Source organism: Microtus oregoni, unplaced genomic scaffold (genome assembly GCF_018167655.1).
Source record: "Microtus oregoni isolate MIOR12 unplaced genomic scaffold, Mior012 000024F_ref0000369, whole genome shotgun sequence".
Lineage (NCBI taxonomy): Eukaryota > Metazoa > Chordata > Mammalia > Rodentia > Cricetidae > Microtus > Microtus oregoni.
The window spans coordinates 11,809,868-11,836,698 of NW_024543083.1; the positions used below are offsets into that span (position 1 = coordinate 11,809,868).

At 44.2% G+C, this 26,831-nt stretch overlaps 1 protein-coding gene across 2 annotated transcripts in view; it reads left to right on the plus strand.

The window, feature by feature from the left end:
* Positions 1–26,831, plus strand: part of Atp7b (ATPase copper transporting beta) — a 67,620-nt gene that overhangs the window by 5,379 nt on the left and 35,410 nt on the right. Inside the window, exon 1 of one of the 2 annotated variants that reach the window (XM_041673955.1) lies at positions 9,931–10,162. The exons of the other annotated variant lie outside the window; for it this stretch is intronic. Within the exon in view, the coding sequence (XP_041529889.1) occupies positions 9,938–10,162 (225 nt within the window). The 5' untranslated portion in view covers positions 9,931–9,937. Of the gene's footprint in view, positions 1–9,930; positions 10,163–26,831 lie in introns of those variants that run through there. 2 annotated transcript variants of the gene reach the window in all.

Genomic DNA, 26,831 nt, shown 5'->3' on the forward strand with positions numbered 1-26,831 from the left:
AAACTTTTCTTCCTGGCTTGACAAGCCCCCTTCCCCAATTTTTATTGAGATCTACAACTTGCCCCTTCCTCCTCCTTTTCCTTTTTCTTTGTTTTTTGAGGCCAGGACATGTAGCCTGTACTGATCTTAAACCTCTGCCTTATTCCCCTGCATGTCACTATTGCTGTACAAACTGTGTTTTCTCCTTTTCTGTAGAATCAGAGGGCAGTTCAGTCTTCTTTTCAAGGTCGTGCTCGACCTTTGACCTTCCCCTCTACCTGCCTGGACTCTGGGGGACCGATCCTCCCTTCACTCCCACCTCACTGCCCGTGAAGCCGGCTACTGGCTTTTATTCTGAAGTCTCTCCGGGACTCTATGCCCTCCCCTCTCTGTTGGACTCGCTTCCCTCCAGAGAAAGAGTTCTGCATTTCCCCGTTTTCATTCTTTGATCACTTAACATTTTTCTCATTATTTTGTCAGTTTATTGGCTATGGAAGAATTACACACAAACATCTATATCCAGTTCTAAAATGTAATACTATAGGTTATGCCTCTATACCTCACCTGACCTAAGAATAAGAATATTGGGACTGAGGGGATGGCTTAGTGACCCTCGTGCAAGCATGAGGACCTGAATTTGAGTTTCAGCACCCATGCAGGAGCTGCCTATGGCGGAGGTTTCCTGCTAACCCAGCATTGTGGGAAGTAGGGACAGAAACAGGCTGATAGGAACTGTCCGGCCAGCCAGCCTAGCTAAAATGGCTAGCTTCCATTTCAGTGAGAGAGCCTGTCTTCACGGAGGAGGTGCAGAGTGACAGTGGAAAACATCCCGTGTCCTCTTCTGCATGATGTACACATTCATGACACATGCATGTTTATCCCATGTGTTAGTGAGGCTTCTCTAGGGGAAGAGAACTGATAGACCACCCCCCCCCCGCCCCTTTCTGTCTCATCTACCAGTGAGGACACTGGTCCTTCTCTCAGGACAGTGCAGCAACAAGACACCATCCTGAATAAAACGTAACCCCGACTAGACACTGACCTAGTGGCTTTGATCTACGATGGTGAGACACACAATTCTGTTCTTTATAAATTACTGTGTTGTTACAGTGGCCCAGATAGACTAAGAGACGGACGTTGAGAAGGAGCGCTGTAGCAGGCACCTGGGATTGGGAAGTAGGTTGAAGCTGGATCAGGCCAGAAAAACTGTGGCTTGTTGTAAACAAAGTGTTGAGTGCGATTCTGGTGAGGGCTCAGAGGGAGCGGTTGTAGATAAAGCTCAGATCCCCTTAGAGATAGTTCAGTGGTTGATCAGAGTGTTGGTGGAAATAGAGCAGTAAAAGCCATTGTCATGAGACCTCAGATAGAAATGATAGGAGTCTTACTGGGAGCTGGAGGGAAGGCCATCTCTATTACAGTGTGGCAAAGAACTTGGATAAACCGTGGCCACAGCCTGGTACTTGTGGAAAGTAGATCCAGAGAGCGATGAGCTAAGATATTTGATGGAAACAAAACAAAGCCTAACAAACGAAGACACCAAGCAGGGTGTGTGGAGTGCTGCGGGGTTTCTCTCGGTCTCTAGAGTAGAACACAAGAGGATGGATCCAGAATGGAAACTGTCATAACAAGGGAAGGAGACTGAAATGGAAAAGTCTCAGCCAACCTGCTCTGTCAAGAGTAATGGGGTACTTGGGCGAAGACACTGGGGGTGCAGCTGAGCAAACACTTGATGGGGAGATTAACATAGACAGACATTGTTTCAGACAATGGAAGAATGATCTTGAAGGCATCCCAGAGATCTACTTAAATTTGATCCTAAAATTGGCTGTATATGGAACCAAAACCCAATTCCCTATCCTTGTTTAAATGTCTTCATCTAAAGTCATCAGGACTTTTTCTAAAGACCTGACTTTGATTTTTTTTTTTAAATTATTATTTACCAGCTGAGGCAAAACTCAGCTATCACTTCAAAGGAGTATAGGATGGTTTATTCTGGAGCCAAGTATGAATGACAATGGTCCGGAAACACAGATACCCTAAATACCGTGCTCTAATGTGGTTATGGTTTTATAATGCTTGTATAGAGACAGAACAGTGAAAATTACAAATACATCATGGGAACATCAGGGAGGTGGGATACAGCAAAGGAGGGGAAACATTTGCTCTATGCCCCAGGTGCTGTCTGATGAAATTCTTAGCCTTTGGTTGGGAGAATTTAGATGGTTGTACATCCCAAAAGGATTTACCTAGTAGGCACAAGGATGGATGTTAGATCAAGCAATTGTTCTTAAGAAGGCTTAAGATAACCCAAGATAATAAAGTTGGTTCAGGACCAGCAACATTTCAATCCTCTACAGTCACAGGAGTTCATTCATATATTCAACAAATGTTGAGAAACTAAGTGCAGCAGTGTTTCAGCACTGGGAGTACAGCAGGCGTGAGCACCAACTGACAAAGGATTCCTGCCTGTCTGCATTTGCCGACAGCCCACATGTCAGTAATCACTGTAGCATGTGCTGGCTGACTGCTCTGGGGAGGAAAATAAGGCGGAGAAGGTTGCTAGGGAGTTGGGAATATTTGTAATTTAAACGAAATAGTTTTGGGGGAACTGATTTATGAGGTTCCTAAGTGAGTGAGGATCCCTAAGAGCTGACGGAAGGAGGATCTGTCTATGGGATGCTGGTGGGAGGAGTCTCCACACTGAGGGAACAGGTGGTTCTAAGTCCCTTTATTTAAGGAACAGGAAGGTGAGAACGGTCATCAGAGTATGAGATCCCCAGACCAGGGAGAGTGTGCGTGCTCTCTTACAGCGTTCTGACAGGTCGTTGTAAGGATTTTAGGTTCTGCTCTTGAGTGTGGGGGACACCCTGAAATCCTCTCTGGGGAGTAACAGTTTCCTATTTTATTTATTATTCAGTTTTCCTGTTTATTCTGTGTTGAGAAGTCAGAGTTTACTAAGGAGTTTTTCTTTTTTCTGCCTTTTAAGACAGGGCCCTGTTAGTTGCCTTTGCTGGTCCAGTAGTTGCTAGGCAACCCAGGCTGTCCTTGAACGGTGGCAGTCTTCCTGCTGCAGTCTCCTGAGTGCTGGGATGCAGGCACACTCTTCCAAGACCACTTTAGAAGTTTTTAAAAGATGCTAGATTTGAGAGGAGACACTTCCTATTAGTAGTGAGTACTGGGCCATATCTGGGAGGAACGTCATGAATTAGCGAAGACTAATGAACGGACAGGGAAGGGGAGAGTATTGGGAGCTCCTCAGTTGTAGGAAAGCTTACTTTGTGGTGTGTATTGACATCCAAGGGAGATGATGACAGAGCATTTGGGTCCCTAAGTGTGGTGCCAGGGAATGAATGCCTGTCTTCTCCAGATTCCTGTGTCTGGAGTCAGGTCTTTAGAAGCACTTAACTCAGGAGGGCAGACCTAATGGGATTGGTGATTTCATAGAAGAGGCTTGAAAAGGGGAGGAGGGAATAATGTAATTATGTCTAAAAATAAAGGGAGTTGTTCATTTAGAAAAGAGGCTTGAAGGCGTGACTCCCTTAGCTCTTCTGCCATGTGAGGATGTTACTGGGATTCCTCATCGTGTGGGGAGCGGTGCCCAACACACACTAAATCTGCTCGCCTTGATCTTAGGCTCCTGACCTAAGCTATGAGAAGTCCATTGTTGTCATTTACAAAAGACCCAGCTTGGGGAGCGTTGTTATCCAGCCTGATCAGACTAAGAAAGGTGTATTTCCATAGGACTGAATAAGACGACCAGAGAATGTATGCATTTGAAGAAGAGACCTATAAGATCTGCTGGGGGAGTGGGAGGAGTCAGGGAGTGGGAGGGGACTCCACAGAAAGTGGGCAGCACTCCAGCACTTAGCACTTTGGCGCCTACAGTAGAGTGGAATAGAATAGGAGAAATCCCGGGAGTATGGGCTTACCTGGAGGCTGATCATGGCAGCCAAAATGGGTTGCTCCAAGCTATTAGAAGAAAGGGATCTGGAAGATGGTGGAGTCCAAGAAAGATCATGTTTGTTTGTTTGTTTGTTTATTTTTTGTTTCCATGTTTTAGTATTTCAGGAAGAGGAGCCGTAGGCTGGAAATGGGACAAGGAATCTTAACAAAGAAGAGCTAAAACATGGGTGTGCAGTGGTTACTGGGAGGCGTTGGGCCTCCAGGTGGCGCCAGAGCCCTCTCCAGGCCTTAGGCAGCACCTGGAGGGGGCGTTTATCTCACCATTTTTCAGCAGCCTTGTGTGCACCCTTTGGAATTTACAGCTGAGCCGGAGTTATTTAGGCAGGTCCAGGGAGGAGAGTAGCCAGGGAGGGGACTGTCCACGCAATGACATGTGAAACCGAAGCTTGCCTTTTGATATTCCAGGTTTTTCTCATTCTGGCCCCATCTGGTCTTCCTATGATTTAACTACTGTTAGTTTCCCACTCCAGGCTGTGTGGCCCAATAGAACTTTAAGAACACTCTCCAGTGAGCTTGCCTGTGGTTGGTCGGCTTGTCCATTTCCTATTCATGCCCTAGAGTTAAAGTCCTCCTGAGCTAGCTGTTTCATCTTGGGAAGCATTAGCTTCTGTACGCAGTAGTGTGGACCGTGGGGAACTTTAACCAGCAACTGCCTTGCTCCACCCGGGTGCCTGAAGATTAAAAGAATCTTTTTGGGCTGGAGAGATGGCTCAGTGGTTAAGAGCTTTGCCTGCTCTTCCAAAGGTCCTGAGTTCAATTCCCAGCAACCACATGTCTCACAACCATCTGTAATGAGATCTGGTGCCCTCTTCTGGTCTTCAGGGACACATGCAGGCAGAACACTGAATACATAATAAATAAATAAATAAATCTTTAAAAAAAAAAAGAATCTTTTCACATCTGAATGCTGCCCTCTACTGTTCTAAGGGCAAATGCCTCTTGTGCTCCTGTAGAGGTTATTTTTAGAAAGTGCTCTTTATTTATTTATTTTTTTAGATTTTAATGTAATTACATCATTTTCCCCTTGCTGTCTCAGTTAGGGTTTCTATTGCTGTGATAAACACCACGACCAAAAGCAACTTGGGGAGGAAAGGGTTATTTGGCTTACATTTTCACGGCATTGTTTATGATCAAGGAAAGTCAGGGCAGGAACTGAGTCAGGCCAGGAATCTGGAGGCAGGAGCTAATGGAGAGGCCGTGGAGAAGTGCTGCTGCTTCTGGGCTTGTTCAGCTACTTTTTTACGTGACTCACGATCACTAGCCCAGTGGTAATCCCACCCACGAGGGGTTTGGCCCTCCCACATCAATCACAATCTAAAGTATGTCCTACAGGCTTGCCTTAGGCCTACCTTCAGCATAATCTGATGGAGGCTTCTTTTTTTTTTTCCAACTGGGATTTCTTCATCTCACATGACTATAGATTAAGCCAAGATGTCATAAAAACCATCCAGCATACTTTTGTGTCTCCAGACACTCCCATGTCTCCTTCCTTGAGCTCTTTCAAATTTGTAGCGTCTTTTTTCATTAATTATCATGACCCACATACATGTTTATATGTATATTCCTAGATATATAAATGCACTCTGCTCAGTCTGTATAATATTGCTCGTATATGTGTGTGTCTGTCTTTCTTTCTTTCTTTCTTTCTTTCTTTCTTTCTTTCTTTCTGACAAGTTCTCAGCCCTGGCAATCCTGAAACTTACTTTGTAGACCAGGCTAGCCTTGAATTCAAAGAAGACCTGTCCACCTCTGCCTCTGAGTGCTGGGAGGTGCACCACCATGCCGGGCTGTTGTCTGTTTGTTGATCATCATTCAGGAGTTCATTCTTTTTTTGTTTTTGTTTGTTTGTTTTGTTTATTCTTAAGCTCTTTTTCCTTAATTCCACTGAGCTGTTTCTTTGTGTCTTCTTTAAACTCTTTGAATTCTTCGATGAAGATTGTTCTTTTCAATTCTGTGCCTTGGGGTTCATGTGGTTAATTCTCATCAGCAACATTTCTACAAGACAGGTGGATTTAGAATGGGAGATACTGACTTGATCTTTCATATCGTTTGCATTTGCCATGAGATCTGGACATGTGAACTTCTCTTTTTCTGTGTCTGATATGGACAGAGCAGCTGGGGACAGAAGAGAGCACACGTGCAAGCGTGTTGGCCGAGAGGTTGGAAATGGTCAGGTGGGATGAAGTCGGGTGGACAGATGGGACTGGGTTAGTGGTAGTGCGCGTGCCCCAGTTCCAGCCTGTGTGTGGAGTCAGACATGGCTGGTGCAGAGGTTTTGTGTGGTATGGGGTGAACTTGTGAGTTGTGGGATAGGCAGAGTGGGTCATGACAGAAACCTGGAAATTGGTGGTGATGCAGGCAGAGGTGGCCAGACTAGGCTGGGACACTGGATGTGGGACCCCGGTTGGATCTGGCAAGTTTGAGAAGGTACATGGATGAGAGGGTCAGGCATGACTTACAGGGCTCGACCAAGGTTTTGGGGTCTTATGCTGTGTGCACACTTAACGTTTGCCTTTCAGTCTGACCAGTCTGTGTTCTGGCTTGAAGGATGGATGAGCAGTGGGCCCTTAGCTGTGGGGAACGTGGTGTTTGAGAACCATATTCCCAGTGTGGGAAACTTCCAGGCCTCTGTGTGTCCAGCATGCAGCTTAGTGTCAGATTCTGCCGTCCTGTCCTGTCACAGAATCTGAGACTCTTCTTGTGCCTCAGAGGGCTGGCCCGGCCCGCCCCAGGGTCTTTCTTGAAGGCACTTCTAGTGAAAGCTCCTGGGTCGAGCTGGTAATCTCTTTGAGTGGTGAAATGTTTGCTGTGCCAGATGTCCCTCCCCCGAACAGGGCGCTTTTGTCCTAGGGGCTCATGGAAACAGGAGCTGCCCATCTGCCTTTGGGGCCCAGGCTTCTCAGCTTGCAAAATGGTTGTTTGGGACAGCAAAGGGAGTGTGTGGCGCATATATGTATATATAAATGTGTGTGTGTGTGTGTGTGTGTGTGTGTGTGAATTTTGTTTTAGGACACAGCAAAATTTGCACATTTGGGGGTCAAAATACATGAGTGCAAGGTGACACTTTGGAGACCTGCTGTTCTAGAAGGGATGAATGAGAGGATAATGGAGTTTGCCCTTGGGTTTGTGTAAAAGGGACAGAAAAGCAATTTCTAGGTAGAACTTCTAGGCATGGTTGAACATGCCTATAATACTGGCACTCAGAAAGCAGAGGCAGAAGGATTGATTGCCAGGATGGTCTATGTGGTAAGTTTAAGACCAACCGGGGCTATGGTAAGACCCATCTAAAAGAAAAACAGGACCAAAACCTCTAAAGAATTCTGGTTCAAAAGCATTCCCTGCTGTGTGCATACAGCTCGACTCAGTTATTTCAATGTATTTAAACAGACTTACCTAGCACCTGACTTTGTTCATTACCGTCCTTGGAAGATCCCCATTCCAGAGCTCAGCCCTTTCTCAGAACTGAGCACCTACGAGGCAGTAGAAGCAAGAATGGATAATCAGCTCGCAGAGTCGGTGGACAAAGGACGGTTGACTTATAGGAAAGATAATGAACAGGAGATGATGAGAATACCTTTATAATTATATTATTACTCTATGATATAATTGCTTCATCGAAATCGTTGCCCAGTAACCAGAGGGTTATGTAGAAGTAAAATAAGTTGGCTTTACTGAAGTGTACTGATTTCTGCCTGCTGGTTGAGACCTCTACTCCTTTTGCTGGGAAAAATAAATACTGCCTGGAAGAGTAAGTACAACAGCTATTTTGGTAAAGGTCACATTGCAGATCCTATTTGCTAAAAAGATATTCTTTTACCTGCCAAAGTCTGTATGCTTTAATTACTACTAATGTTATTGAACTCAGGGTGGGGGATGCGTGGCAGGGTTGGGGTCCCAGCCTATGCCCTAAGTCAGGTCTGGCTACCTGCTCTCAAGAGGTCAATTAAAAGAGCCAAATTAAAAGTGAAAATCAGAAAAAAGAGTTTTATTTAATGTAGCCACATTGGGAAGACGCATTGGCCCATTCCCTTTGCCCTTCACTCCCATTTGGCCACATTGAAAGTCCATAACTCTAGCAAATATTTACTTTCTTTTATTGCTGCCTGCAAAACATCTCTGTACAAAAATGTCTGCTCCTGTAATTGTGCCTGTTGAAAATTCCTTTTGGTGGACACAGGACTCAGACCGCCCCTCTTACCAGACCTACAAAAGTTGCAGGACCTTTTCACAGTGTGAGCTTGGGTTACAGCCTCTTGTAATGAAAGAGTTTCTTCTGTCTCTCCAAGTGTTCTTGACAGTTGAATTTCCCTAACAGGAATTACAAGCACAGATAGTGTTGACCTCGGTGCTGCTGGAATTTCAATAGGGGACAGGGGCAATTTGAAAGAGAGGAAGGCTAAATCAGAGTAGTCTGGGAGGTGGGATTGAGAGAGAGGATTGGGGTCAGATGTGAGGGAAAGATGAAAAAAAGAGCAGTTTGGACTAGATCTTCTGGCTCAACAAAGTGGCCTGTGCCTGTAAGTTCTGTAATGCCCCCTTCCTCTCTCTGTCTTCATGTTCTAACAACTGTATTTCCATATCACAAATGTATTGTAATTTTGTAAGTCTTATGCTTAGAAATTCTTCTAGGTGTGCTTGCCCATCATGCAGGAGGTCCTGGGGTTCTATCTCAGTGCCACTGAAACAAAAAGTAAAACAAAACCCCAAATATTTAGGCACACCTAAATGGTTGTTGGGTTGGTTGGTTGTTGGACTAGTTGCTAGGTTGGTTGATTGGTTGTTGGGCTGATTGTTGGTTTGGCTGGTTGTTGGGTTGGTTGGTTGTTGTGCTGATTGTTGGGTTGGTTAGTTGGTTGTAGTACTGGAACTGGAACCCAGGGTGGAGCATGCTAGGTGGCTCCACTTGAGCTCTATCCCTGACACCACTCACTCAGGACAGATCTCTTGAGGTCATTTTCAGGTAGAGAGAGATGTCGTTGTGTGGCTACTAAAGGACACGGATTCTACATACGTGTTTCAGTGAGCTGAACCTGGTGTGCTCAGCTGTGGGGAGTAATGCAGAAATGATTACTCCCAGAGTGAATGATGTACACACCGATTCCGTTCACTCTGCCCTGTGTACCTTCCACACACCAACAGTAGATGTGGCCAGCGTCTGTCTGAATTTTCTTCCCAGGAGGCATGAAGTCACCTTCCTTAGTGGGTCAGGTGGGGGACGGGAAAGTTGCCTGACCGAGGGCAACTGCCTGGATTTCCACACTGCCTGGTGATCCTCAGGTGGAGCAGCAGGTAGCCTGAGAAGGCTGAGTTATGGATTAGTTCCTGCCGATTGTGCCAATATAAAGGCCGAGTGCGCCTTGCTAGCCCTGCGTTTGCGCAGTCAGTTCTTACTGAAGTCGAGGGAACGCAAAGCTGCAGGAAGCATGGAGCTTCCTAGTGCTTGTTTGGGAATGCAAGTCCTGTTGTCTGGGAAATACTTCGCTTACCCAGAAGACCGCCCTCTGCAAGTGCTAGAGCTGGACGAGGCCACTGAAACTATTCCAGGAAAACCCATGCAGCTTGGCACTACGAGGAAGTGCCTCATCACTTATGTCTCTCGCCAGGTTTCTAGGAGTACAGGTGGTTAAAAGGAAGCCGTGCCTGGCTTTGGGAGGTTAGGTGCTGGGCTCCTGGCTTGGGTGTATGTGGATTATTGTTCCCGGGGCCCACAGTACCCCACACCTGTGCTGAATGAGAGACTGCCAATTGGGTTGAGTGGAGATAAACAAAGCAAACAGGCACCCGGCGACCGGCGACAGTGTGTAATGTGTGCAAGTTCCTGAGGTGGCTGCAGACTGAAGACTGCCTCTCCCTGCCTGCAATTTGCCCTGCTGGGAAGGCCGCCTGTCCCAGTGATTGAGCAAGACCTTTTGAAAGCATTTTCCTCACACCGCCAGAAGCGCGTTGAAGCCGAACTGCGTTAGTGGGAAGGGAAGGAGTGACGATGGACCTGGCTATGGAGAAGGCTAAGGGCAAGGCGCACCTGAGCCCGGAGCAATCCTTCCTGGCTACTCTGAGTAACCCGCAGGTGACATTGCTGTCCATGCACAAGAGGTGCTCTTTCAGGAGGAGCTCTGGGGCCGGGGGCTTGGCCAGACTGGCGTCTTCAGAGGAGAAAGACTCTTCCCAGCCAGAGGAAGAAGGCGTCATTTTAACTAGAACCCTGGAAAGGAGTTCCCAGGTTGGTGCACGGGAAGATAGGTTGAGAGGCTCCCCAGACTGGGGCTAAGTTTGCAGCAGGAGGTAGCTCCAGGTCTCCTATGGGGAGAGGCTTGGCCCTGTGAGTGTGTGTGTGTGTGTGTGTGTATACAAGTGTCATACTGATAGGAGTCAAGTCTGCGGGGTTGGGGTCAAGGTGGGAGTGTGAAATTTGGGTCTTGTTGCTTTATATTTTCAGAAAATTTGGTGAAGTACAAGCTTCCCAAACTACCAGCTAGACAAACGGGCCTTCCTTACTCCTGAATATTTGTCATTTGTGATGAGCCTGCCACACAAGTGCTCAGTCCCATACTTCGTTCTTATTTTGCTGATCTCAACTCAGATAAAATACTTTAAAAACGTGGCTTCAGAGGGAAGCTGCTTTTCTTAAGCAAATACATGGAAGTTTTGTTAGGCCAAAAGTCATTTTTACTGGGGGCAGGGAGCGTGTACAGGGTTATTTAAGAGTGACGGTCTTAGTGGTGTCTCCTAATGGTCTGTGTGGGATTTTTTTCCCTTGAATATCAGGTAGGGGGAAAGTCATTTTGTGTCATGCCCAGATCACGGAGTACCCTCCCCCCCCCCACCCAAACTAACTAGGAGATTGAGTCCTGTATGTAAAAACAAAGAGCCTTTATTCTTACACAAATTTGCAAACTCGGACTCTCTGCTTGTTCAGTGTATTGAAATGATCAGAGAGCCCCGAGCTCAGTTAGGGTTGGGATTCTATAGTGGCAAGGTGGGGGTGAGGGATTTCTAAGGTTCAAGACCCCTGATTGGCAGTTATTTGTCTAGGGGTTATCTAGGTGGAAAACGATGGGTGTGGGCTGGCAGGTTATCCTATCTGCAATGGTTGGAACGTTAGGAATTTCCTTTGGATGGTCTGTTCCTGGGTGGTGCCTGGATGGTTTCAGTTTGTGATCTTTCTTGGAATCAGGTATTACCTTAGGGTAAACTTCTGAGACTCTGGCCTCTACTAAGCTTGTCATGGCTGGGGCCTACATTTTGAAGGCATCCTACTAGTTAGAGACAAAGAGAAGTCTTCATTAAATACTTTCCCTCTTTTAGGAGTTTTTCTGCTGTTCATTTTGTTGTTTTTTGTTGTTGTTTGTTTAGATTTTATATAGAATCTTACTCTGTAGCCCAGACTGGCCAAAACCTTACTATATAACCCCAGAATTCACAGCAATCCTTCTGCCTCAGTGTCCCAAGTGCTAGGATTACAAGTGCTTGCTACCACCAAGCCTGTGCTGGTGCTCATGTGAAAATCACCAAACCAAATTGTGTGACGTAATGTGGTGTGTGTGTGTGTGTGTGTGTGTGTGTGTGTGAGAGAGAGAGAGAGAGAGAGAGAGAGAGATTGTTGAATGCTAAGGACCTACTTGAATATTGATAACAGAAACAGTTTTATTTAGGATTCTTTATTTGCTTTCATCCCTTTAGCCAGGATGCTCTGAGATATTTATTTTTAAAAATTTAAAATCTTTTTTTTTTTTTAAAGACTAGAGATGAAGCTTAGTAGGTGTAGATCATGGTTGAATCCCCAGGGTAACCCCCTCCCCCCATTTTTTTTTTTTTTTTCGAGACAGGGTTTCTCTGTAGCTTTGGAGCCTATCCTGGAACTAGCTCTGTAGACCAGGCTGGTCTCGAACTCACAGATATCCGCCTGCCTCTGCCTCCCGAGTGCTGGGATTAAAGGCGTGTGCCACTATCGCCCGGCTCCCCCCCAATTTTTAATTGCCTTTTATTTTTGATGAATCTGTAGACAATTCCAAGAGACTCTTTCCAAGTTTCTTCCTGGCCAGGGATGTGTAAAATCGGCTAGTTTGAGTAGGTCTCAGGCAGGCCAGACGTGAACGCCGTGCTCAGTGGATTCCAGGCACTTTGCTTCCAGAGAGTCACTGTTCCGTTCTCATTTTGTAGCTCTTTAAACTACATTAACCAGGCAGGCAAACTGTTGAAGCTTTTAGAAGCCTAGAGAATAACAAAGCGTTTATTAAGAAGACACATCCTATGTTGCTGGTGTACGTGACTCATAGCCGACATCTATCTATATCTTTAGCTATGTGTTTAGGGTAGAAGAATAGTAAACATTTTCTTGGGAAAAATGCTTTAGACTTCCCAGACTTTGTAAACTCAGCCTCTGAGGTTTGGGCTGTGTGCATTTTAATGGTCAATGCTAATCTCTTTAGACTGTGGGATTCCCCGGAATCTGACTAGGGTAGCAGCCCCCTCTGAAGAGAAGCTGGTGAAGAAACCTTAGTAGGCACTCCTTGGTTCATTCTAGGCTGTTGGGCCCTGAGTCTTGGAGGCTCCACATCAGATTTCTCATTTCAAAGCTGAGTGAGGGATCCCGCCTCGTATGACTGTGATCCCGTCTGCATCCACTTTCTGGAGGACGGCAAGCAGAAAACTAGGCTTTTATATAGAATTTGCGGTTATTGAGCTGTGTGTTTTTTGCCGATTGAATAAGACTGAGTTAATTGTCACTTACTTTAATCATTACCTGAAGAGGTAGCCTTGTCTGTAACAGCCATGGAAGCTCAGATTGATTGACTAGGTAATAAGTTCCCGAAGGAGTTAATGCCAGGTCTGATGACAAGCCCTTGCTTTTCCAATAACACCAAAACACTGTTTCGCGTATCTGATGAGACAGGCGTGAAAGTATGGAGCAGTAGAGAGGTACTGATTCCTGGTGAATGGGAAGGGTAAGTCTTAGGTGGCACTTGGTTCACAAGACACCAGAAGCTGCCGTGAGAGAAGCATTTCAGATTTGTTTTTGGGCCCGTGAGATGGCTCAGCAGGGAAAGGCTCCTGCTGTCAAGACCTGCAAACCGAGTGCAGTCTCCACGTCCCGCGTAATGAAAGACGAGGACCAACTCCCGAAAGTTGTCGTTTGACCTCCACACGTGTGTTGTAACATGTTCATGCCCTTCACACATGTCATAGCATGCTCATGCCCTTCAAACACACACACTACACTCACACACATACTACACACACACACATACACAATGTAATTTAAAAAATTTAAAATTGCTTTTTAGATTAATGAATTTTCTTGTTTGAATCTTGTGTGTCTTATACAACATAGCATGCATTCTATTCAATTTAGAATTAAATCATTACTCTGATTTATTTGTGCTTTGAACAGGGAGGGGAAATTTCCCTTTTCTAAAACATTGGAATAAGCAGCTTTTTTGCCGAGTACATTTTCCCCACCACCCTAGGAACTTGTCTTCTGTGAGCAGAGGTCTAAGCTTAGCAGAGGGCCGGAAGAAGGAGTATCCATCTGTCCATTGTCTTGCCTCCCCTTGCCGCCTCTACTGTAACTGCGGAGTGGGAGTGGTTGGGGTTCGCTGGGGATTTAAGTATGTAGAGAAGTCTCCTTTTTCCTAGAAACAACACGGATGACCCCATTGATCTCCCAGGTTATGATGAGCTGCCAGAGTTTTTGTTGTGTTGGGGGGATTGACCCAGGCCCTCATGTCTCATGCACACATCTTGTCAGTGAGTTAACCGCCCCCCAACCCCAATTTGGTGGTAGGCTGATGATTTTGTTTTTGTATCCTGTATTGGGTCGCCTCGGTCTCAGCGCCAAGCTTCTAATGGATGAAGAGATGAGTGGCTTGTGCCTGCCTTTATATTCTAGCACGGAGGACTGACAGAGGAGTGAACAGGTGATGGCTATAAGGGTGTTAGGTTATGGACTTGCCATCAGTTGATTAATATGTGCTGTGTTGGTGGTGGAACCCTCAAGCACAGTACGCATGCATGCATAGTAGGGTTGCACCCCTGAGCACTCCCGGTATTGCCTACCACTGAGCTGAACTCACATTCCTTATACTTTTGGAAACTAGGATTCAGAACTTTGTTCTTGGTGATAGGTAGTTAGATTGGGGTTTTCTTTCCATAGTCCAGGCTAGCCTGGAGCCCAGAGTCTTCCTGCTTCTCTGTGGGAAGTGCTGGGGTTGAGGGCTAACACCACACCTGGCGCTCTTCTGTGGCTCCTCACTTTTATCAACTGTAGATGTCTTTTTATATACATTTGCCTATTTTACAGTCATAACACAGCTTGCTGTGGGTGGGCTGTATGTAGCTAATTGTCTACAGAGCTTTTAGTTGGCTTCCAAATTTTAACATTTAAATATGACAGTGATCATTCTCATCTAATTTTATATCCATATAATGAAATCCTCCGAGTTTCAGAGGAAATGTTGTGGGATCTAGGACAGAAGCATTGAGCACTTAGCATTTTGATAAGTATCGCCTGTTTGATAACTGCTCCCCAGAAAGGTGCATGCTTACCTTTCTGTAAGCAGTGGTTGTGTATTGTTTCTCTATGCGCTTGCTTACGGTATCGCTGAACTTTAAAACACCAGCTTGTTGGTGGGAAGTGGTTTATCTTAATAATTCATACTTAATACTTTAAAATGGCTTTGTAAACCACGTGTTTCTCTTTCTGAAGACTGTTGTAGTGGTGAGTTCCTTTCATGCATTTATTCAGTGATGTTGCTAGAAACATACTAGATTCACAGTGAAGGGTTTTCTTTGTTTGTTTGTTTGGTTTTGGTTTTGTTTTCAAGACAGGGTTTCTCTGTGTAACAGCCCTGGCTGTCCTGGAACTCACTCTGTAGACCACTGGCCTCGAACTCACAGAGATCCACTTGTGTTTGCCTCCCTGTGCTGGGATTAAAGGTGTGAGCCACCACCGCCCGGCTCATGGTGAAGGTTTTAAAGATGTATGTCTGTTTTATACGAAGCTGGCCCTACCTATGATTCGGTGTAGAAAAAGCTACATTTCTTTGCCACTATAGCAGCGGTTATCAACCTGTGTTTCACGACCTTCAAAGACCACAGAAAACACAGATATTTACATTATGATTCATAACAGTAGCAAAATTACAGTTTTGAAGTAACAACAAAAATAATTTTATGGTTGGGGTCACCACAACTTGAAGAACTGTATTAAAGGGTCGCAGCATTGGGAAGGTTGGGAACTAGTGCATTATGTAGTATAGTTGTTATAATAATAAAATACATTATTTCATCAAATAGGATGATCATTTAACAGTCTAGCAACAAAAAATAACCCCGAGTCTATTGATTTCTATCATGTGGTGTAAATATGTCAGTCAGTGTCGATGTTGGCATTCTCTCCAGTGAGTTGGTAATGTGTTTTACATCTTCCATGTAGTCCTTTTACATAATCATATTGCTTGGTTTTTATTTTTAATAAAATGTGTATCTGTGTAGGTATGTGCAATGCATGCAGGTACCCGCTGAGGACAGAAGAGGGCATCAGATGCTCTGGAGCTGGCATTATAGGCAACTGTGAAATCCAGCACCTGTGCTGGGACTCGAACTCCTGCCTTCTGGAAGAGCACTACATACTCTTAACCACCAAACTGTCTCTCCAGCCCCACCTTGTGGTTTTCAATGATAGTACTTTATTCAACATTTTTTTTTTTGGTTTTTCGAGACAGGGTTTCTCTGTGGTTTTTGGAGCCTGTCCTGGAACTAGCTCTGTAGACCAGGCTGGTCTCGAACTCACAGAGATCCGCCTGCCTCTGCCTCCCGAGTGCTGGGATTAAAGGCGTATTTTTTTTTTTAATATAAGACTTTTACAGTTACTTGATAGTGACTAACCTGTCAATTAAGCCTTCGTTCTTTGGCAGGGAAAACCACTCTTCTTTAACAAGGGTGTTACTGGAGAAAATACACATTCCAAAGCAGAAAAGTGGTGTGTGCGTTGGAGCAGTTGTTACAGGAGAAACAGCGAGAAGCAGTGGGATTCCGTGAAATGGCTGATGTGAGCTGTGTGGGAGGAAGCGGTGAGGCAGGATAGGAAGGGAAGATAATGTCGCGTGGGAGGAGTCGCAGCCCCTCATCAGGGTCTGGTTCAAAGCCTCTGATTCCAGCATGATTGACGTTTGCTTAAGGCCTTTCTCCCTTCTCAGTTTTCTAGAAATTTCATCAGAAACCCCTTATAGTAAGAACTTGTCTAACCCCTTTGTACAATCCTATTTTTTAAAAAATCAGATTGTAATCCATCTAGTGCACCTCTAAAATCACTCCATAATTTCACTTATTAGAAAGAAAAGGACGGGGCTGAGAAATTGACTTGGCTGATAAAGTGCTTGTCACGCCAGTGTGAGGACCTCAGTTAGACCCCAGCATCCCCGTAAAAGCTGGGCACATGGCCTGTGTCTGGAATTCCAGTACTGGGGAGTCAGAGACTGGAGGATCTGGGGTCTTCTGACCCAGCCACTTTGTCCAAATCAGTGACCCCCAGATTCTGACCTACACACGAATGGTTTTGTTTTGATTTGCTTTAATTTTCAAAAGAGAAAAAGAAGAGGAAAGGCTACTGACAGCCCTTTGCGATGTGACTTGAGAGAAGTCGTGCGTATGGCTAATGCTGAGACCCATCACTGGCCTGCTCTGAGGAACCCACACCCCGGGCCTTATTCTTTCCACGAGAGAGAGTCTCTGTGCTTTACACCCTGACTCTGCTCCGTTGGCTCATACGGGACTTCTCTTTTGCACTATGGCCAAGGATCTGGCTTTGCCTGCCTCTAGGTACCTAGAGATTAAGTGGATTTCTCAGGCTGCTCCAGGTGACAGCATGGAGCCCTATGTCTGCTCCCGACCCCACCGAGCCACTTGGAGAGGCTACCACTGGGTTAGAATTTTTATTTTCTGGATATAGATAGTATTATTATCAACATTATAATACACATTATATTCAAAATATAACATAATATTTTATATATATGTTCATTAATTTTATTTATCAGTTTTACTCACTTTGGCTAGGGAGATGGCTTAGTGGCTAACATACTTACTGTGCTAGCAGAAGGACCTAAGCTTGGATTCTGGGCGCCCATGTAAAGCTGGGTATATATATGCACTATAACCCCAGCACTGGGGTGAGGACAGGCAAAGTCTGGGGCCTCCTTGGACAGCCAGCTGGGAGGCAAGCTCCAGGTTCAGTGAAAGAATAAGGTAGAGGACAGTAGAGGAAGACCCTTGAAGTTCAGTGACCTCTTCATGCCTAGGGATGCATGTTGTATATATACATGTATGCATGTACACTCTCTCTATGCATGTATACATAAAATAGCACACACACACAAAGTAACACTTGTCTTATAAATTAAAACTGTAAAAGTTTCAAAATATAAATTTAAAAACATTATTTTCTAATACTTGAAGATAACCTCAAAGAGTAAGTACTAAAGAATAGGTGTATGTGTATGTATCTCCGTGTGCTTGTGGTGTTTAATGTAGAGACATCCATTCTTCCACATCAGAGATTGACAGCTATTCATCTGTATGCCTGGGGTGATCTGGATGAGATCAGTCTCTCCTCCTCTTCTCTCCTCCCTTTCCATCCTCCATGCTGAGTACTCGCTTTACTGCTGAGCCACACCCCAGCCCTGTGTTAGCTTCTGCGAGTCTGGCCATCGTTTCCATCTTCCATCCTTTTGAGTCTGATAGCCAGAGACCTCTGAGGAGAGGCCGAGCAAAGTACCATGTCTATAACCTGCCCGGGATAACCATGCTTCTGAGCTACAGTGACACCCTGTTTCAGACAACAGAAAAACAAACCATAAAAGATTCTATCAGGGGCTAGCAAACAGTCTTCCTCAAATTGATGTCAGGTCTGCAGCTAAAGTTCCCAAATGTTCTCAAGGAGATATTCTCATTGGGTGGAATGAGATGGAACAATGGCTTCCACAAGCCTGACCCCGGACACTCAGTTTCAACCCTGGACTCTCTCTAAATCTAGGATTGTTTGACAGACCTTTCAATCTAAACCTGCCTTTATTTTTAAATATAAAACTCAGTAGGGGGTTCATTTTTCTTCTCTCCTAACACTGTATCAGAGAATGGACTTAAGAGCATGTACACACTATGTATCTACACTAAAAGCCATCCAAACACTGCATAACTGTCAACAGATTGTTCAAGCCACGGTGTGGCATGGTGGTAGGACACTCACAGGGAAGGCCCCAGGAGGTCCATTCAGTACCGCAACAGAAGAATGTAGGTGATGGCTCTCGATGGTCAAGTTTTTCATAACCCTTGTTTGGAAAGCTTTGTCTCCTAAATGCCTGTTGTGGAAAACCCACCTGTCTAGGAGCGGCTGAGTACTGTGTATTGTCTGTCACTGATAAAACACTGCTCTTCGTTTCCTGGTTTCTGTAGTTACTCCAGGCTATGGACTCACATTTGAAGATGTGGAACTGATGAGAGATGTGAGGTGGAGCCTCTGATGAGAGAGAACACGTGGTGTTTGTCTTTCTGGGTCTGGGTTACCTCTGTCAATATGATCTTTTCTAGTTCCATTCATATGCGTGCCAAGTTCATGATTTCTGTCTTTCTTCAGCATTCCATTGTGTGTATGTACCACATCTCAACTATTCATTGAACAGTAGGAGAACATTTAAGTAGTTTCCATCTCCTAGCTCCTGTGGACAGACAGAGTAGCAGTCAAAATGACTGAGCAATTATTTGTGGAGCCTCTGGACATTTGCCAGGGAGTGGTATAACTGGGCCACATGATAGATTTATCTTCAGCTTCTGAGAGTTTTCCACAGTGATTTTGAAAGCGACCGTACTGATTTTCAATCCCATCAACAGTGCATGAGGGTTCCCTTTCTCCACATCCTGTCCCACATTTGCTGTGGGTTGTTTAGTTGATCTTTGCCATTCTGACTAGGGTAAGGTGAAATCTCAAATTTTCTGCCAAAACCATATTATTTTTATGATTATGGCTCTGTAATAGATTTCGAAGTCTGGAATTGTAATCCCTCTGGCATTGCTGTTTTTGTTCAGGGCTGTTTTGGCTATGGGGGTCTTTTGTGGTTCCCTATGAGTTTTAGGATAGTTTTTTCTGTTTCTGTTTGGAATGAAGTGGGGATTTTGTTTGTGGTTGTGCTGTTTTCATTTTGTGTGTGTGTGTGTGTGTGTGTGTGTGTTTTGTGCTGTTTTCATAATGTTGATTGTAATCCATGGCCAAGTGATGGAGGAAGGTCATTGGTTAAAAAATAAAGAAACTGTTTGGCCCTCATAGGTTAGAACATAGGTGGGTGGAGTAAATAGAACAAAATGCTGGGAGGAAGAGGAAGTGAGCTCAGAGGCCATGCTCCTCTCTCCCGGGCAGATGCGATGAAGTTCCAACTCAGAATGGACGTAGGCTAGAATCTTCCCGGTAAGCGCACCTTGGGGTGCTACACACATTATTAGAAATGGGCTAGTCCAGGTGCGAGAGTCAGCTGAGAAGAGGCTAGATATAATGGGCCAAGCAGTGTTTAAAAGAATACAGTTTGTGTGTTGTTATTTCGGGGCATAATCTAGCCAGGTGTCCAGGAGCTGGGGCGGCAGGAATGCAACCCGCAGCTCCTACAACAGCCAAGGAGTGTCTTCCCATTTTCTAGTATTTTCCATCTTCTAAGATTTAAAGTTTTTATTATAGATGTCATTCTCTCCTTTGCTAAGCTTATTTAAAGATACTTTATCATCATTGATGCTATTGTAAATGGGAGTGTTTCCACGATCTCTTTCTCGGTGTGGATGTTGGTTTATAGAAAGACTACTGGTTTTTGTAAGATGATTTTGTATCCTGCTGTTTCACTGAAATTCTTATCTTTCCTAGAAGGTTTTTAGTGGTATTCTTGGGGTTTCTTGTATATGCCATATCATCTACGCAGAAGGATATTTTGACTTACACTTTTGGTATTTTAATTTTCTTTTCATGCCTTATTGCTCCAGCTAGTGCTTTGAGCACAATATGGACAAGGAATTGAGACAGTGGACAGTCCTATCTTCTTCCTGATTTCCAGGCAGGGATCCCTTGGAGTTTAGCTGCTATGAAACTAGTGAGTATGTATGACTTTGAGTTGCCCATTCCATTTTTGTCATAGGGTGTTTGGGATGTGTGGAGTTCTGAGATAAACCATTATCTAGCCTCAAGATGTAGGTTTAGGTTAAGTAGTGGGTGTGGGAATGTTTGGTCCATGTTGGTTCAAAGGCTTTGTCTGAGTTGTTGTAGGAGAGGAAGGTGGAGCAGGGAAGGTAAGCATTTGATTGGAGAGAGATGACAATTCTGGGTTTACAAGGGACCTGCCTTGTAAAAGTTGAAAGGCACTTGGGTTTCTGGGCTTATATTGGAGGGAACAGACCTTTGAGGACCAGAGGGAGAAGTATGGTCCACTCTAAATGCAAGTATATGGATAGTTTGGTTAGAGACTCTGTATACAGTTCATGTGTTCCACTTTGTCAGAGGATTGGGAATAGAATGGAATGTGTAGGTCCCATTTGCCATTAAAGAATGAGGTTAGACATCATCCGGAGGTAAATTTGAAGCCACTGTCTATGATGGAGTACAAGGGAGGCCAAAGCTGAGTGTTATTATGTTTGTGAGTCGTGACTTTTGGAATTGTGTCGTTTTTGTTGGCAGCGGGAAAGGTTTCAACTCATCTCATAAAGGTGCGTAGTAGGACTAGAAGATAATCCGTACTTTCTAGACAGAGGCATTTGAGTTAAATGAAGCTGGGCGAGACCAGCCTGCCTGATGGGTTGGAAAAGGCAGAGTTGGGGTAGTGGTTTGACTGGTTTTTGCAAACAGAGGAGACCTATTGTCACAGTTGTTTGTCCTGTGGGGACAGGTAATCCCATGTTCGCAGGAACTAAGTAAGGGCTGGAGGTCCTGGGTAGAAGAGATAATGCAGAGTTGAAAAGCTTTTTTGTTTGAAAACTTCAGGTAAGATTAACAGTTGACTCTGATTGCACCATGACTCATCCCAGTAGCCATCTTGAGAAGTAATTTTGTTTGGCTCTACTGTAGTAATAGGGGAAAGAGTGTTAGTTTTGGAAGGGTGGTCATGTGGGGGCTTGTTTAGCATATTTCTCAGCCTAAATTAGTGGAGTCATTGAGAATTTGACTGATGTCCCCTGAAGTGAATGATAGTGTTCAGTTGTGGCTTCCAGGCTGCTTGTAAGAATTTGTGTATAAAAGTGCCATTTTAGGTTAGACTATTATATTGGGTGAGGATGCCTTGTTCCCACCAGATGGCTGCATCAGAATATATCATATTGTATGTGTATTTGGAGTCTGTGTATAGGTTGATTATGGTATCTTTAGCCAGCAGGAGAGCTGTAGTGAGGTCTGTGCATGGAGTGTGAGTTATATGCTATAGCATATGGCTTTGTGTGTTTGGAGCTATAGGCTGCTTGTTTGTTTGTGTGTGTATGTGTGTGTGTGTGTGTGTGTGTGTGTGTATGTGTGTATGTATGACAGGTTTTCTCTTTGTAGCCCTCACTGTCTTGGAACTTGCTCTCTAGACCCAACTAGCATTGAATTCACAGAGATCAGCCTGCCTCTGCCTCCCAAGTGTTGGGAATAAAGGTGTGCTCCACCTCTACCTGGCTTGGAGCTATAGGTTTTATAATAGCATAACCAGCTCTTTTGTGCTCCTGAAGGAATGCTAAGAACTAGTCAGGGGCATTAGGTATTGTTTATCTAATTGCCTTAGTCAGTGTTCTTTTGCTGTGAAGAGACACCATGACTAGGCCAACTCTTATAAGAAAACTAATTTATCTGGGGCTTGCTTACAGTTTCTGAGGTTCAGTCCATTATCATCATGGTGGGGAGCATGGCAGCATGCAGGCAGACACGGTGCTGGAAAAGTAGCTGAGGGTTCTATATCTGGGTCCACAGGTAGCAGGAATAAAGAGACACTGGACTGGAACTGGCTTGGACTTTTGAAGTCCCAAGTCCTACCTCCAGTAATAACGTTCCTCCTAAAAGGCCACATCTACTTCAACAAGGCCACACCTCCTAATCCCTCTCAAGTAGTGCCACTCCCTAATGATCAAGTATTCAAATATATGAACCTATGGGGGCCATACTTATTCAAACCAACACATACTCCTTCGCCTCTATAGGCTTGTAGACATATTATATTGCAAAAATGAATTCACTCCAACTTCAAAAGTTCTTATAATCTATCACAATTTCAATACTGTTTGAAAGTGCAAAGTTCAAAATTTCTTCTGAGACTCATGGTAATCTCTTAACTGTAACCCCCTGTAAAATCAAAATTAAAAAGCAGATCATATACTTCTAATGTACAGTTACTATTCCAGAAGGGAGAAAAGGGATTATATGAAGAAATGCTGGACAAAGCAAGTCTGAAAACCAGCTAGGCAAACTCCAAACTCTTCATCTCCCTGTCTCAAGTCAAATGCTGTTCACATCTCCAACTCGGTTTTGTTGACTGCAGCACACTTCTCTCTCTTGGGCCGGGTCCACACCTAGTCTGCAGCTTTCCTTGGCAGGTATCCCATAGGTGCCAGCTCCAGCATCTTGGAGTTTCTTAGGCAATCCAGGCTTCACCTTCAACAGCTTCTCACAGTGGGCTCTCTGGGCCTCCATGCAGGGACACCGCCCCCCCCCCCCCACACCTGGTCTAAGTAGCGTTCCTTAGCTGTGGAGGGAGATTCCATGACCCCTTTCTCATGTCCATGACTCTACAAGAGCCACACGACCAAAACTGACAAGTCCTGCTTCTTGCTAGGGCTGGGACATAGCCTCCTTGTTCAATTACATTTGCACCAGATTTCTGTTTTTGATACTTTCCTCGAGTACTGAAGCTTTTCTTTAATTCCTTTCCATAAATTGGAAGGTTATTGGGTGGGGTCTTGCCCTAGGGTCACCACTTCCTTTTATTCCATTTATCATCAGGCTTTTCTGGAAACTTTTTTCTATCTCCTTGAGCAAGGGACTTAATTCCATTACACTCCCAGATGTGCCTTTTCTCTTCAAACTGTGCATTCATCTTTTTTTCTTGCTCAGCTTGCTCTTTTTTGTTACGGATCTGCATAAGAGTAGACACTAATAGCCATGAGACAGTCAATACTAGGCAGTCTTGAAATCTCCTCTGCCAAAGCCATTAATCCCCAAACTCTTCAATTTAAATTTGGCTTCAGGAAAATTTTTTTTTGGACAAGGACACAAAGCAGTCACTTTTTTTTTTTGCCAATATATCACAAGAGTGGTCTCTATCTAGGCCACTTATTAATATTCTTTTCTCTGAAACCTCTTGAACTGGATATTTATAATCTGCATTGCTCTCAGGGCCACTAGTCCTACTAGTGGTCACATCCCTACTAGTATGGCCTGTTAAGCACCACTTAAACTTTCATCCTAATCCAAAGTTCCAAAGTCCACATTCTGCCAACAAACAGCATGGTTAGTCTGTGACAGCAATACCCCAGTCTTGGTAAAATTTCTATCATAGTCTGTTCTATTGCTGCGAAGATACACCATGACCAAACCAACTATTATAAGAAAAGAATTTAATTGGGGCTGGCTTACAGTTTCAGAGGTTTTAGTCCATTTTTATCATGGTGGGAAATATGGTGGCATGCAGGCAGACATGGTGCTGGAGAAGTAGTTGGAGAGTTCTACATCTGGACCCACAGGCATCAGGAAGAGACAGACATTGGGACTGTCTTGGACTTTTGAAACCCCAAAGCCCACCCTTAGTGACACACTTCCCCCAACAAAGTTGGACCTCCTAATCCCTCACAAGTACTATCACTCCCTGGTAGCCAGGCATTCAAATATATGAACCTATGGGGGCTATTCTTATTCAAACTAGCACATATATGCTGAAAGGAGTATAGGACAAGCTCTACTATCAAAGTACAGGAAGTTAGTGAAGATGGGGAGCTGCTAGGGTTGAGGGTTGAACATGGATGCAAGGAGACATTAGGGTCTATGAGGTGGGATTGGGTTTTGTGAACATGAGAAGGGGAGAATGTCATGAGCCTCATCACACTGGGCTGCCATATGTCATAAGCCACCTTTTTGGGGTGACTTCTATTGCTATTCTAGCTGGGGCTGATTCTTATGTTCCAGGGTAGGGGCGTGAAGACACCTTTGGGCTGCTCCTAGACTTGGAGAAGCCAAAGTGTGGCTCCACCTTTGCATGATTAAGTCATTTATTTGTGCTTCTTCTGATTTTTTTTTAAAAAAAGATTTATTTATTAGGTATATAGTGTTCTGCCTGCATGACAGAAGAGGGTACCAGACCTCATATAAACCTCATTATAGATGGTTGTGAGCCACCATGTGGTTGCTAGGAATTCTGGCACACAGTGCTCTTAACCTCTGAGCCATCTCTCCGGCCCATCTTCCTCTGACTTTTAATGTAGGCACTGAGGACTGTAAAGGGTTGTAAATGTCCTTCACAGGGCTGCTTTCAGTTGTTGCAGAGTTGTGTTGTGCTGTGTCCATTTTCATTTAGTTTCAGGAAATTTGTTTTGTAGTAAGAAATAAGAAGTAAGTAGTAAGTTATCTAACCTCCATGAGTTTGTGGATTTACTAGAAATTTGTTTGCTGTCACTTTTTAAATTTTATTGCTTTGTGGCATTGTGGGCAGATAGGCTATAAGGGATGATTTTAGTCTTTTTGAATTTGTAAAGATTTGTTTTGTGTCTCAGGATGTGGTCTATTTTAGGGAAGCTTTCTTGTTCTTTGGTGTTTGGGTGAAATATTCTATGGATATCTATAAAGTCTATTTAATGTATGGTATGAATTAATTCTGATGTTTCTCTGTTTATTTTTTGACTATTGAAGTAGGGTATTGGAATTATCTATTATTAATGGATTCCATTTAATCTGTGTCTTTACATCCAGTGGTCCAGCTTTTATGGAGTTGAGTTAATCAGTCTGTTGTGTGTATTGTTTAAAGTTGTAATGTCTTCTTGGTTAATTGTTCCCTTGATTAGAATGAAGTTTTCTCTTATTTTCATTTCTTCTGATTAGTTTTAGTTTGATGTCCATTTTGTCAGATAATAGGATTGCTGCCTGCTTGCTTCCTGGTCCCATTGCTTGGGACATTTTTTCTAGCCTCTCACTTTAAGGTTTGTACCTGTCTTTAAAGCTGAGTTTCTTGTAGAAAACAAAAAGGTGGATTTTTTTTTCTTAGTACTTTTTGTCAGTTTGTTTATTTGGTTTGGAGAGTTGAGACTAATAATATTTACAGTTATTGGAACCCGTGTTGTTTATTGAAGTCATGTTGTTTGTGTTCTCAGTTGAACTTTGTGTTTCAGTAATTACAGCTTCATTTGTTTTCTTCCTACACTCTCTGGGCTGTGATTATTCCCCTCTCCTGTCTTAATAGCTGTTTCCTTGTTTTGTATAGGGTTCTGGATGTGAATTCTTTTAGTCTGTTTGTAGCTTGGTAAGCTTTTCTTTATCCTTCAGCTATGGCAGAAAGTTTGGCTGGTACAGTAGTTTAGGTTGGCAGCTGTGGGGTTTTAGAACTTGTAATATATTCCCCAGGCAGTTCTTGGCTTTCAAAGATTGCATTGAGAAATCAGCTCTTATTCTGATGGGTTTTCCTTAATATATGACATGTGGTTTTCCTCTTGTCCTTTCTTTGTTTTGTAAACTTAGTGTTATGCTGTGGTGACTTCCTGAACTTGTCTATTTAGTGTTTTATGTGCTTCTTGTATCTGTATGAGTGGGTGTGTCTTTCTTTAGTTTGGGGAAGTTTTCTTCGATGATCTTTGTGAAAATCTGGGCTGTACCATTGACCCGAGATTCTTCTCCCTCATTTGTGACTATCCTGAAGGTTTGGTCTTTTCATAGTTATCTTGCATGTTCCTTCCCCCATGCTTTAATTTTTCTTTTATATTCTTTGCTTGTGTGGTAGGTCTTGACTTCTGCTTTATCTTCAAATCCTGATTCTATCTTCTACTTGATCCATTCTACTTGTAAGGCTTTCCATTGAGTTTTCTGGTTGGGATATTGAGTTTTTCAAGTCCATCTTTGTGGTGACTTGAAATGAAAATGACCCATCGCCCTATAGGCTTATGTATTTGAATGCATGTTCTGGAGTTGGTGGAACTGTTTGGGAAGGTTAGGGGGTGTGGCCTTGTTGGAAGAGGTGTGTCACTTGGGTGAACTTCACATTCTTTGATGAAGTTTATGCTTATTCTTTTAAATTCTATGCCTTAGAGTTGATCTAGGCAATTCTCATTGGAGAACATTTCTGGAGGATTGGTGGGCTTGGGGATGTCTGGAATACTGTATTGGTTTTTCATATTTGTATGTTTGTCATGAGACCTGTGCAGGTGGACTTCTTTTGTTAGTTCTGGGTCTAATATGAACGTAACATGCTGGGAAACAGTGCAGAATGGTTGGGTTGGGTGAAGTCAGGTGGCCCCAGAGGGGTGGACTGGTGCACAGCATGTGTGTTCTGGTCCAAGCCTGGAGGTTAGGGGTGGGTTGGGACCAGACCAAGAGGGAGAACTAGATTTGGGCCTGCGCTAGATCTGGGGACTAAGGAAGGCATGTGGAAGGTAGCAGCTGGTACAATCACCAGGGTGAATCCCAGTGCAAGATATCTGGGTCCAGGTTGGGCCTGGAAGTTGGATATAGCGCAGGAGGGATGAAGTCAGGTGGTAGGAGGAGGGTTCTGGGCGGCTGCACAGGTATATGCCCTGGCCAAAGCCTGGAGGTTGGTGGCAGTACAGACAGGGCTGACCAGATGAGGCTGGGTCATTGGATGTGGGACCGAGGCTGGATCTAGGGGTTGGGATATGGTGCCTACTGGAGAAGACTTGGCGGA